We start from the raw sequence: 14,068 nt of genomic DNA on the forward strand, positions 1-14,068 counted from the left end.
GAGTTGTATTCTTTCAAAACCTCTGTTTCTTAATAGATTCTGGTTTATGTTATTTGTATTCAAACTTAAAAAATATTTTGTATTGGAACTAACATATTTTATGCATTAAGTGCTATCTGCACATACAGACCAAGGTGCTCAGCAGTTTGACTTAAGAGAAACAACAACCAGAAATAATTGGCATTGTGTTGCATCACAGAATCAAACCTGTTCTCAGAGGCCTTGCATTTAGGTTGTTGATACAGTGGTTGATTGAAAAGCAGCTGACTCCAGAATAAAGAGCTTTTGTTCTTTTTTCCTGCTAATGTGATCCTTTCTCTAGATACATGAACAAAGAACCAGAGACTGAAAAAAAGTCTTTAAGCAAATTCTCTCATTTCTTTAGGTGAATTGACAAGAGAGTAGATTCAGGGTGTTTTAAAGTCCAGAAAGGTTCCAGTGACATGTCAGTGTAGTCATCAAATGTAATTCTAGAGCTGATCAGAAATCAGAGAAAATAACTAAAAAACCAAAAGCTTTTTGCAGCATTTCTCGTTGTTTCAAGGTCCCAGAAGAGAAGCTTACTTCTGCCTGATCCAGAGGCCTATTCAGCAGTGTTTGCTCACGTCCATGGTGGGCCAATAAACCCTTTTCTTATTGGAAATTAAACCATTTTATGGATGTAAATCCTCCAATGGATGAAATTAATTTAATAGATAGCCTAAGTCTTATCAAGATAGAGGCTAAGGCTGTCACTTTGTGTGCAGTCAGTGTAATAGCTCAATGATAGCAGGGATGGTTCTACTGCTACCTCCCTTCGTCTTCTCCTTTCTCTTGCTTTTGTCTGTGTGACCCATCCTTCCTTGTACCAGGGTTGGACTGCTTTCTGAGCAAGTTTAACTCACTAGATGGTGTAAAATTGTCCTTTTTTTCCCACCCCTGGGTTAGTTTTCTACCACTTTAATAAGAAAAGTCAGCTTGTGGAAGGATTTTTTTTTTTTTTTTTTTTAATGACAGTAAGCTGCTACAGCAGGTCACTCAGCCTCATTGAACTATACTGTGACTGGTGACTTGAGTACCCTGAAGAGTCATCACTCCAGAATTGAGCTCTGCGTAAGCAAAAGGGGTCCCTGACTGTACTAGGTGTGATAAAATTTAAGCATCTGGAACATCTTAACCAAATCCAGTGGTACTGCTTGCATACTTAAGCAGAGCTGAAATACTTGCTGAACAGAGCTTGCTCAGGGTATCCTCATCCCGGCATTCCGGCTGAGATGGATAACTACACTGGGTCAGATATGGCAGTATGGATTTTGACTCATGTCAGCAATGAGGAAATAACACGCAGAAGCTGCAGCAGGCTTATATTTCATAGTTTTATCTTTGCTAACACCACTGTACGTTCTAGCTATTATTAGCTAACTTAATGCTGGCATAGATAGGCTGTTCTGTCAATAGTACCCTATAAAATGTGGTAGGTAAAGAGATTTTAAAGACAGTACTTAATCAAAATGATTGAAAAATCATTAGGGCATGTTCTTATGTCTTAGTGTGACTTGTAGTTGAAAAGCAACTTAACAGCCCCCTTCAAGAGAAAATTTATATACTTGTTTACTTTTGTTATCAAATAATCACAAGTTATTCTTTAAACAGGTTGAAGGAAGAGAAAAAATATAATGTGCCGGTTAAATTTCTGCACTGTGCAAAATGAAAATTATATAAAAACAGAATCTCTGAGTGTGTCCATTTGATCCAGTTCTGTATTTAAAATACGATTTGTCACAAATATACCTGATATAGCGTATGCAAAATCTGTGCTTTACTGAATGTTTTTTTGAATAATAATTAAGTTAGGATCTTGAAGTGTAGTTTAATAGCTTGGATTTCCTATGATCTTTCAAAATGCATTACTGCACCCTTATGCAGTTCATAATATTTTCTCTGCTACAGGATCTCTTCAATATTATCGCTAGTATTATTCATTGCATAGTTATTAAAAGAAACATTGATTTTTTTTTTCTTTATTGATTGCAGGGTTCTAAGCAGAAACTACCATGAATTGTAGATTACTTGTCTAGTACAATATACCACCACATTCCATAAAGCACAGTATTGAACACTGTCTAGCTTTCTAATGAGTGTTTCATTTTTAATCGCATTCCTCTAAATGGTGGTTGTACTCCTCTAGGGTGTTTTTTTCTGTTGAACAGTATTTTGTAGACTTAGGAGCAACAGTTTTTTCTGCTTGTTAATGTGATGTATTGAAAGTATAATTGCAAAAACCGGGAAGGGTAGCATGTGCAACTTGACAAAACAAGCATTTGCAAAGGCTTTAATAACCTTAAAGCTGTCAAGTTGTATATGTGAAATTCATTGTAGTACCATAAAGCAGATACTACAAAACAAGTGTATGGGAATAAGGTTTGTTTCAGCAAAAGAAAGCAGGAGTTGTAATTCAGCATTTATGTAACTTTTAATGAATGATTATGATTTCATGTCCTCAAATTATAGCATAATGTCTAAATGAAAAGCACTATTCTGGCTGTGACTTAGCAATGTGTTTCACTTCTAACCATTGAGAAGTCATAGGGTTGGCTCAGGACAGAAACATTACATTAATTCTATGAAAAAGAAACACTGAATCATAAGTGTACTATGTGATAACCTCTGTTTTATATTCAATATCTATAAAAGCAATTGAAAAAAGAGGACTTTGTGAGCAGACACATTATGTTTCACATGAAGAAGGCATTCAAGCATTTCTATTCCACAGGACTGATAGCCTTCAGAAATAGTGCCATTTGTTGTTCTAGTTAACACTAAAGTTCCATTTGAAAACAGTCAAAGCATGTGTTTATATTTCATCACAACTTAAAAACTACATTAAAGCCCAGTATGTTCTTAAGATCTCTTCTGAACAGGGATTCTTTATTAACTCTAACTCCATAAAAATATCTCATATGACTTCTTGGTATTACACCAAACTCCCAGTAAGAATAACTTGTTTATATGCTACATCTGGAAATCAGACTTCTGTGGCTGAAGTCTCTCAGTAATGAGATGCCCAAAAATGAAAGCTGTTCATGTCAGTGCTGCTTTAAATGGTCTCTGACATAACTCTTCTGTTATGTGGAATGATCGTGTACTACATCCATTTCTCAAAGGCACGTAAGCAGAAGTCCAGATGAGCTGTTATAAATAGCCGTAAGAGAAAAGGTGGAAGTAAGTTTGGGAATAGAATTGTCTTCTCCCTCCCAGACGAAAAATAGCCATTGTTATTCAAGTACACTTTTGTTTGCTTGTTCTTACTTTGGCTTTATGATTTATATATGTTACAGAGGAGGAGTAGATGGTGTTTATATACTATTCTACAGTTCATTCTCCTAAGAAAAAGTCTTAACTAGAAAACAGTCAAAGTGCCTTTCAGTATTATGTCTGCCGGTGTAGCAGTTACTTTGCCTGAAACAGTGACTGTGGTAAATCTAATTTCTGGACAGCTAACTCCTCCCTGTTTATTAAAAAAGAATATCAGGTATCTAACTCAGGACTGCAAATTTCATCTCCACTGCAGATGCCGAGCATTCAGAGATACAGAGCTGAGTGTCCTAAGTCTGTGAGATTCCAGAGTTAAAGCCTAGTCACTGGATCATCTTTCTTCCTTTTTAGTTTATTTAATTTTTATATTTTTCCTGGCGAGTAACATTTTGGTCTCTCAGATGTTTATTTCTTATTGACAGCTTTGACTACTTAGAAATAAGGAGAGAACATTGGGGAAAGGTTTAAAAAAAATCCATCTGCTTATTTGACTTAAACTCGGTTGCAATGAGTTGCCAATAGTGGGACTGGGTATTGTCAAATAACGATAGTATGAAATTAACTGGACTTGAGATCTGTTCTTACCTACCATTCTGGCTGTGAAGAGGGCTATTACAACTTACAGTGATGTAGAAGCAGGAAATGCTAATTCACTACTGCAGCTGTATATATTAATCTAGATAAATGGGCGGATGTTGCCATTATTGCATTTTATCTTACTTTAAAAAAAATCCTTACTTTAACTCCCCAAGAGCTCTAAGTTGTAAAGCCTGAAGAGATACCATTTTTTTACCAGTATTTTCTGCTAAAACAAATAGAAAGCCTGCTTTCTGTCTTTACATCTATAATCATTTTTATAAGCCTCTGCTCTTTGTTCTTATAAAGATTTTTTTTTTTTCTGAAGTACTTTTCTGGTTTTATATTTAAACACTTTAAGCAGATGATCCCAACTATTTTTGTCCATTTAACTAGGTTTGCAGTGGCTTTCACGATGAAAATGAAGGAGCTGGCAGCAGCAGAGTGGGTATGTTTACATGATGATGGTGATGCTTATAGTATTATCAAGTATGTATTCTCCTAAAATGTATTCTAAATAATGCTAGAGAATTTTAATAATCTTCATATTCTCTATTCCTCTTTTTACTTTCAGAGAAAGCTTTTAATATTTATGTATTTCGACAGGTCAAATAGATCTGGCATTTAAAAGCTGTTTAGTATTTGAAAAGAGTATACAGCAGTTTAGGAAGTGCTTCTGTAACATTTAAAACTAATCATTGCTGTTGTTATCGAGTCTCTCCTGATGCCATATGCATATATTGTTTCTTTTTGCATCATTTAATAAACTTTATGTTACCAAAATTCCACTAAACACCTTTACTTACAATAAAGAATTTGGAAGAATAATTTGAAAATACTTGTTTTGTCAACAGCGGAAATAGAATTAACTTCTTAAGGTGAACGGTGGAGCTAAAAATTGAAGTTATGCTAAGCCCAGCAATATGTGATATACAGACCTGTGACTAGGCCTTGAGGGATATGTAGCACATAAATAGTACTTAACTTTCTTAAAACTCATCTCACCTCCTGAAAATAAAACAAACCACAATGTGCTGAACGATATATGGAAAAATACTGAATAAAATTATTTTAATCCAACAGTATAGTGGTTAAATGTATTTGGCAAAGTATTTTAAGGAGATATTTTGCCAGCAGAGAACTGGCAGTTCTCTTTCTCTTTATTTAGTGGGTACCATTGCATTTGCTGTATTGCAAGTCTACTTCAGGCATTCAGTGCAATTATTTTTAGTATCTGATGCTTCTGTTTGAAAATAGACTGAGTCAACCCTTAGGTGGTTGAGTTGATGGCAGACTGCCAGTGGAGAAAACTGAGACAAATCCTTGAAGTAGACAGTCCTCAGTCCCAGTTTCCAAAGAGCAATGTAAGACAATAAAGAGCTGCCAGTTGTTTGAGTCCAGAGAGCGCTTTTGGATAGTGTCAGGCTGCACTGGTAACCTGTGGAAAGCTCCACACCAGGAAGCAGGGCTTGTTGCTGATCCAGCTTGATGGCCCAGCTGATTTTCCATGCAAGGTTAGATTTCAGGCTAACTTGTTGGTGGACTTATGCTGGATTGCAGAGAGCTGCATTGAGCACCAGATCCAGCAAAGGGTAAGCAGTAACTATTTGGTGGACAGTAAGGGGCGACACACTGGGATAAAAAGACCGAGGCAGGATCCCCCCTCTTCCAGCTGCTCCACTCACCTCAGCTTGTGAAACATCAGCTAAAGTTGAACAATAAATGCAAGAAGCAGAAACTAGCTTCTTGGTATTTCTTCAATTCTAATTTGCATTATAATACAATCATTAATACACCCTTGACTAAAAAAATCACTTTAGAGGTGGAGCTTGCACAACAGATCAATGTAATATTCAATACTTTGTTTCAACATGGATTGATTTTTTTTTTTTTTTTAATCTATTTGCATTAATAGGATACATAAGCAGACATAGGAGCTGGTATTTACATTAGAAATATAACTTGGTTTTAATAGTTACTACAGTGAACTTCATGATGGGTAAACCTGAAAGGGGGCAGGTTCTGTCACAGATCTTATGAAAGAAAAGGACAAAAGTAACAGAGTATAAGGAGGAGAAACAAACTTTGAAATCTCTTTGAAGTCAGCACCTCTAATGTTTTTAAGTACTTAACTTTGATTTTACCTCAACACCTTTGTGCTCCAGGCCTATGAGACACACTCAGTGTTTTGGTGAAGGCAGAAAATTGGAGGCAAGTCTGTGAAGTCCTAAGGTGAAATCCCACCTGCTAACCTGTGTCTTAAATGCTGGGGTTTTTTCCAGCTGTAACTTCATATAAAGGGTGAGAGGAAATGCAGCACATTTACTTTCAGTGAAGAACATGAATATATCTTTACATAGCTAGGTCATAGAATATTAACACTCTTTACATATTAACTCACATTAATGTGAACTGCATTATTCTTCTAACGTGCTTTATTACTGAGACAGTCAATTAAGAATTTAAATAATGAACATGTAAGTAATTGCACTGTGCTCTAGGGCTGTATCTTCCAACAAATTCTTTTCTATTGCATTGGATAATTTATCTTTAATTATGAAGTACACAATACAGCATTCGTAATAATCTGTATTCCAAGTGAGTTTGAAATACTGTAAAGATCTTGTGCTTACGGTCAGTGTTTTATTTCAGTAGTGTAAAATTGGTGCATAAGAATTACCTAAACCAGTTTTATGAGCATTGAATTTCATTTTTCCATTCTCCTCAAGACCATTTAAAATAAAGAACATAACAGAAAATTGATCTATAAAGTGTGAATACATCTGTACGCCTCGTTACACAGTGTTCCTGCTATTTTCTTCTTGATGATCCAAGCCCTGGCAGGATTATATTTACTCACCGTAAGCCATTAAAGGTCCAGCAGAGCATGAAACCAGATGCTTAACTTAAGCTTATTTTTGAAACTTAGTGGTTTTAGGGAACTAAAAGCCTATCTTCACCCACCAGTGTTTGAGGCAGAACTCTACAGCACGGCAGGTATGGAGGCAAGGCTGGCTTAAGCTGCCCTCTGCTCCACCTGCTCTTTGCCCCCTTCTGTTTTGTTGCATCTATGTCCTAGTGCTGAATTTCAGCAATCCCACTTGTCCTGCCAATTTAAATTCTGAAGTTGGCCTCCAGCTTGCAATGCTGTCTCATTGTTTGCCAGGCTTTTTTAGGATTGAAAGATCCAATATAATTCAAAATGCTACTTATTCATAGGTAAGAAAAAGACCAAGAAATGTAATAACCTATTAAACAGTTTTTATCTTATTTTTAAATGCTTTGAACACTAAAGTTCATAGGGCTTTTGAAAGATAAAGTCCCTAGAATATCCTTAGTCTTCTACTCTAGCATAATCAGAGTTATTCTCCCTGCTTCCCCTTCATTTATGTGTGGATTTGCTGTTTGCTCATGTAGTTTTTGTGACTTTGTTAGTACACTCTGATGAGAAACCACCTCCTTCCCATCTGTGAAACTCTTCTTGATGACTGTTCACTTTTTTATGACCTCTTTTCTGTCCATTTCTTTTTCCATTTCATTTTCAACAACTAAAATAGACAGTTAGAACTGAGCAGTGGACTGGAGGGACAGTCACATAGGAGTGATAGGGGAACTTTCTCCATCTGCACTTTAGAAAGAGCGATGTCAGGCGAATAGTGACTCGGAGAGTCGCAGCCTGCAAGGACTGTGCCTCGCTACGGAATGAAATTGGCACCGAAAAGGAGGCAAAATGTAGTCTCAAGATAGCAAAGACTGGTGCTCTAAAGAAGGTTGGTCATTTCTGGAGGCTATGATGCTAAATTAAGCAATCGCATTAGTGGAACTGCTTGAAAGGTTATAATTTCAAACTGAAACATTCAAGGTTATATTGAGCAAACCTATTGGAGATTACACCAGCTGAGTAATACCTCCCTTAGCTTACTCCTTTACAGGCATTGCAGCCAGTGCTTTAGGAACAACTACAGCTGAACTCAAAGCTTTGCACAAAACCTTTGAGCTCAAAAAGTTCTGCTTTTTTTACTGGGGAGTGTTGTTGGTTTGTTAGTTTTGGGGGTTTTTTTCAATGTGGAAAGATCTTAAGACTATTTTGATGTTTTTGTGAAAAAAAAAATGTACTCTACAATTCGTGATTGGAGTAAGAAAGATACTGAAATAAGAAATTGCTTGCTTAATTACCTAACTTAAATAACTAGCTTAGCAGTACTTCAGGAGTAACTTTGGAAATGTGATCATTACCTCTTTTACTGTGTAATTTTACTAAATAATTTCTTATGCAATTTTTATTTGGAAATATTCTGAAATAGGTGCTACTGTCCATTTTTCCTATATAGACAAGTCTACATATATTTGACAGCAATTTTAGAAAAGGTTAGAGGTAAATGTAGTTTGTTTCATGCCTGATGTGTTTAAAAATTCTATTATGGATAAATGTAGATTGTAGTTTCAAAACCAGATATAATTTTTCTTTCAAAACTAACATTTTTTTTTGAATTAAGGCTGTTCTGTAGTTGAAAATCTTTCTATTCTAGGGAAATATTTCAATTTCCCATGCAATAAGCGGGTTAATGATTATAAGAAAGGATACAGAAATAAACTAAAAAATATGTTTGTACTAACTTGGTAATTGTGTTAATTGCAAAATTGATTCATTGATACTGTAAATGCTCCTAGTAAATGTAATTTACATTGGTGACTGTTGGCTTTTGGTGTTACTTACATCTATCTTTCTAATAGTTTGTTTTCATTTTTAATAGTCGACAGAAAATCCTGCTGTTGTGCATTTTATTATACTAGTTGGGTTTTTGCAGATTGAAGAGACTTTTTATGGTGAACTAGGAAAGTTACTTTTCTTCTTCTTCTCTTTAAAGCCAGATGCTAGGAAGAAAATATATGTTCAAACACAAGGTGAGAGTTTTAAAATGTCGACTAAGGCATTCAATTTATTTGAATCACATGTTCAGTACCTGTATGTTTATGTATCTGTCTTCTTTACCCTGGGAATGGGTATGGGGTTTGAAGTCCTGGCTCCACTGAAGTTGAGCTTTTTGCCATTGACATTAATTGAGGTGGTATTTCGGCCTCTTAGCCTAGACTTTCAACACATTTGGTGCTTTTAAAAAAAAAATTTCCTGGATGTCTTACAATAGGAATCGGAAAGATATGGTAACATCTAAGGTAACACCGAGCTTTCTCCAAAGCATATGGAAGTTTTGATGCTGAATGATTATTCTCTGAAACTCCAAATTCCTTTAAATGCTTTGAGGGGATCCAGGGACCAATGAAACATGTTTTATTTCTTTTTTTTTTTTTTTTTTTCAACACAGGAATTAAGACTACCCCCAGTGAGACATTTGACTGGTATAGATTTCTACAAAATGCAGGTAAAACTTGCTTTTTTTTCTGTATTCACTATATTTATTCTTAGTAGATGTCAATGGCAAAAGAAATTTAGAATGTGAATGTTAACTCATTATGTAATAAAATGAATTAATAATATGAAAACCAAAAAGCTCTAGTATTAGATTCAGGCAGAATATTGATCAGATTAGTCTGTTTTTTTTTTTTTTTTTTTTTTTTTTTCAACACAGGAATTAAGACTACCCCCAGTGAGACATTTGACTGGTATAGATTTCTACAAAATGCAGGTAAAACTTGCTTTTTTTTCTGTATTCACTATATTTATTCTTAGTAGATGTCAATGGCAAAAGAAATTTAGAATGTGAATGTTAACTCATTATGTAATAAAATGAATTAATAATATGAAAACCAAAAAGCTCTAGTATTAGATTCAGGCAGAATATTGATCAGATTAGTCTGGTTACTAAACTACCGAGAGTGCCTCTGGATTTCTGGTCTGTTCAGGGCTGAATTGCACCAAAAGATAAGATGGTCATGACATATGGGTCAGTGTCCTTGAGAAGGTAGGTTAGACCAAAGCACCACCAGCTGCACGTGCTGTACTTTACAGCCGTGTGATAGTAACTGTGGATGTCTTTTGCAGAAGAGCAGGTGAGGTGAAGAAGTGGTGAAGAAAGGAAATATGTGTTGATGTTTCATTATTTGGTCTTGATCTAGAGCCTGTCTCTGTTTTCACCAAAGTAATGGCATGTAAGGCAGATGACCTAATGTAAAGTCACCTGATCTTGGAGATGCTTTAATTGCCCCAGCTGCCTTTCCCCAAAAGAAGAATTTGTAGGCATTTTACTATGGTAAAAATATTTCAGTATTATATTCATCAGCCTGATCTCTGATAGTGCAGCTGTTCCCTCTGTTACAAATGAGTTCTTACTAGTCAATTGCTTTATCACATCAGTAAATGCATGCCATTATTCAAAACTGGTGTCCAATTTTAAATTGAGCATTGTGAGATTATTTTGTTCTCAGTAAATCATGGCACACAAGCACAGCACCACTAAGATTAATAATTTTCTGAAGTGAAATGATTTGTCACTTGCTAGCACAGCCTTAGTGTTGACTGAGTCTCTCATGTCCAACCATTTTATGATTAAAAGAGCAGTCAACAGATTGAGGAGGGGGAAGCTCCCCCTAAAGCGCATTTCATCTAATATATTAGAGACAGTTTTTTGCCTAATGTGTACTAATGCAAAAGTGTAAAATAATTCATAATGTACATGAAAAGCAAACTAAAATGTGACTCTAACATCTGTGCCTGTTAAATAATAACTTGAAAACTGGCATCAGATTATTCAGTATTGTTTTTTATGACCATTTCATCTCATTTCTCTTACCAGTCTTGTGTCTATGACCATCTCTGGTAGCAGCCTATAATTTCCACTTCTTTTAATAATGCACATGGAGGCAGGTTTTTTGGCTGTACCTTTGCACTTACCACAGACTAATTAGGAGTTCCCAATGAATTATTTTTCTGGGGATTTGTAGTTTCAAAATCTTTAAAATTCTACTAAAATGAAGTAATCAGTAGGAGACTATCAAAAACAGAAGGCAGTTTTGCTCAGAAGAATACGATTTTGATAGCGTGGGCTTGCACAATGAAGTGCACTTGAAAATATCACTAGATTTTATGCAGATAAAGCTGTGCAATCTTGTTCACCTCATGGCATTTATGATCTTTTTTTTTTTAAACACTTTTTTCCATGAAGTTCTATTCCATGTCTAAAGGCATTTAATGATCTTGTGGAAAATATTTCTCCAGATAACTCTTGCCTGTAGTAATATCCTTGAACATTCGTTAAATTGAGAATTCCCAGGACTGAGTGTAAAGAAAAGCACATGCCTTACAATGCAAATTATAATAAAGGTGTTAAACATCCTTGGTGATCAGGCCATACATTGTCAAGCTATTCTTTAAAATGAAAAAAGCTCTTCAGAATATTTGAAGACCTTTTTTTCATAGAACAGACTTCTAATGAATATTCTTTGTACTTTTTTTTTTCAGTCATAGAAAAACCTTAACATTTGAGTCGTGTTAAGTATAACACCAGTACATAACTAGTCTCTTTAAATCAGTGTAATGGCTTCAAGAAGAATTTAATGGTAGATTTAAGTAAGTAGCAGAATGCATCAAATACGTTTTACTGTGGGAGACTTTCCCCCAGCCTCGAAACGTGAATGGTATTAAGCCAAAAGCTAAGGAATCCCAGCTTTTCGTACATTTCATTTGATAGTTTGGATCGCTAACATAAATAGCAATTGCTAATACAAACTGAAGCAGTGCTGTGAAAGGTTTTTTGTTGTTGTTATTATGGGTGCGGTACAACCTCGTTACAAAAATCATGACAGTGTTTTTTCCGTGCTCTCAGCAGCAGACCTGGGTGTTGCAGAGGTGATGTTTGTGTAGCATTAGTGTGCTAGCTCCTTGCTGCCGTATTTTCAGTGGCTGGCTGTTAAGACATTTATTGGCTAAATCTACAAATAGCTTTTAAAGTTAATTTGCATTCTGCTTACAGTCAGCTTCACAGAGTTTGCCTTATGAGGATGAGAGACTGTAAGCAACAGTAGTCAAACCAAAATGCTGAACCAAGTGTGGATTTCAACACAGATATCAAGAAGACAATGTTTTTAGTATATTTAGTAACTCCAACTATTTGGGGAAGTATTACAGCCTGTGTCAGTCTGGAGGTCAGATCAGATGATCACAATGTTTTTCTCTGACCTTATAATACAGGAATCTATATACAGCATATCAGTTTGTTAGTAATTTTAGATGCCTATCTATAGACTTGAGAAAGACAATGAGAGTTCAGACTTTTGCTGTGAATTGATTGACAGAAACCGACAAGACAGTCTAAGTAAATGCGAAAAATGAGACTGATCTCTAACAACTTAGCTCAAGGGTGGAGCACACCTACTTCAGATCACAGGCAGGCTTGATGTCATTATACTGCGATGAAAGGCTCCTTTTGATTTCAGTGGAATGTGGCTGAAGCTTGTAAGATGTAAACCCTAATAAACACTTCAACATCATGTGATTAGAAGATGTAGATAACTAACAAAGTCTATATTAATAAACTGAGAAAGCTTGTTTACCCAGCAGATAAGACAAAAAACTGTTTTTCTGGAGGGTGACATAGAGTCATAAGATCAGATGCTTATTGCACTATCAAATATACTTTTGTAGTTCGATTTTTCTACTCTCGGATAATTTCTGCTTCATAGCACAGCTATTTTCAGAGCTTGAAAAGTTTACGTAACCTGTCATGACACAGACAGGGTTTTACAGAGGCATTATATTCTCCCAAAGCTATGCTGGAAAAAAGACCCACATAAGAAAAATTAAATAGTAAAAGTTTGTGGAGATATATAGTTGACCATAGAAATAATGATATGATAGCAGCAATAAATTGTGTTCCTGAACAGATATGAAAGCATAGAGGTTTTCTGTTGTACAATCTGTTAGAAATAATGAGAAACGAGAAAAAAGGATTGCTGGAGAATTTTGTAGTCAAATTTTTTCTGGATGAGTAGCCTGCCCTTGGAAGTTAACAGGTTTATTCTGTTGTCTTCACAGACATGTCAGCCACTCCAGCAATTATTCACTGTTGAAAGTGAATAGCAGTATAAACACTTTGGATATAGTTATTACCTCTACTTCCCCTTAATTTCTAAGAAACAAATTGCTTTGTAAGATAAAAGCTCGACTTCATAAAGCATTAATAATTGTTTGAAATCTGCAGGTGGTTAAGATGTTGCTGAAATAAGATCTAATTGGGCTAATAATTGTCAAAGTTCTATGTCATCAGTGACTTCAATTACAGAAACTTCAGAGTCAGTATAAAGTAAGATGGCACATTGAAGCTCTACTGCAGTAGGACACTGGCATGGCAAACAAGCTGGAAAACTTAGCTGGTCTGAGCAGCTTGTATTTAACAGTTGACTTGTGAAAGAGACACAAAATCAAACTCTTGATGCCAAGAGACTGAAAGAGCTAAAGTATGGTATTTCTTCTGTGTGTAAGGAGATGAATGTAAAGAATAGCTACAGATTGAAAGACTTAGAATATCAAAAATACACATCAGGGTTAGACAAATCTGTCTATGTTTCAAACTCAAGAAAATAAAATAACTGTCTTAGAGACTGAAATCTCAGCAATAAACCTATGGATTTCCTTTTCTAGGATATCAGTTAATACTTTCAGATGCACAGGAGATGGATAGATGAACAATTTTCAAGAGGAGTAGAAGACCTGCTGTGGTTCAAAGTGAACAGAAAGAAAAATGAGAAAGGTTATTCACCCTCACCATCTTGTCATAGCTTATATTTTGTTTCTGAGCAAAACCAAAAATGGATGGCTAAGCCCAAATAATATGGAATTGATATTTTTCTCTAAAGGTCTACAGAACACAACCAGGAACTTTAAATCAGCGGTTGGAAAATGAATCTTAAAATCTTTGATTATCTAATATTAGTAAGAAATGTTTTGATGGCAGACTGTTTTTTTTTCTTAATGAACAATCTTTTTATACTAAATTGTAACCTATAAGTCCAATATTGATATAGTTGATAAAATATATTTAACCTCTAGTACAAATTGGATTTTAAGTTGTAAAGGAATGAACACATTTTAAGAACTTTGGCTTTGTGAGGTTGTTGGTTCAGGTCCAAAATAATAACTTCGAATGACAAATCACATTGTTCCTTATTATATCTTTGTCCTCTCTAGAGATTTCAAAAACATGCTACAGAAGCACTATGAAGGCTTTTTAATACGAAAAAGATT

General features: G+C 35.3%; 1 protein-coding gene across 7 annotated transcripts in view; it reads left to right on the plus strand.

Annotated features, from left to right (window-relative positions):
* Window positions 1–14,068, plus strand: part of GLT1D1 (glycosyltransferase 1 domain containing 1) — a 122,362-nt gene that overhangs the window by 76,136 nt on the left and 32,158 nt on the right. For 5 of the 7 annotated variants that reach the window (XM_014962698.1, XM_014962714.1, XM_014962724.1 and 2 more), the window contains 3 exons: window positions 4,267–4,318; window positions 8,739–8,775; window positions 9,459–9,515. In XM_014962698.1, coding sequence (XP_014818184.1) covers window positions 4,267–4,318; window positions 8,739–8,775; window positions 9,459–9,515 — 146 coding nt within the window. Of the gene's footprint in view, window positions 1–4,266; window positions 4,319–8,738; window positions 8,776–9,194; window positions 9,252–9,458; window positions 9,516–14,068 lie in introns of all 7 variants that reach the window. The other 2 variants (XM_014962705.1, XM_014962741.1) reach the window with 1 other exon arrangement.

Source organism: Calidris pugnax, unplaced genomic scaffold (assembly GCF_001431845.1).
Source record: "Calidris pugnax isolate Ruff unplaced genomic scaffold, ASM143184v1 scaffold32, whole genome shotgun sequence".
NCBI classification, from domain to species: Eukaryota; Metazoa; Chordata; class Aves; order Charadriiformes; family Scolopacidae; genus Calidris; species Calidris pugnax.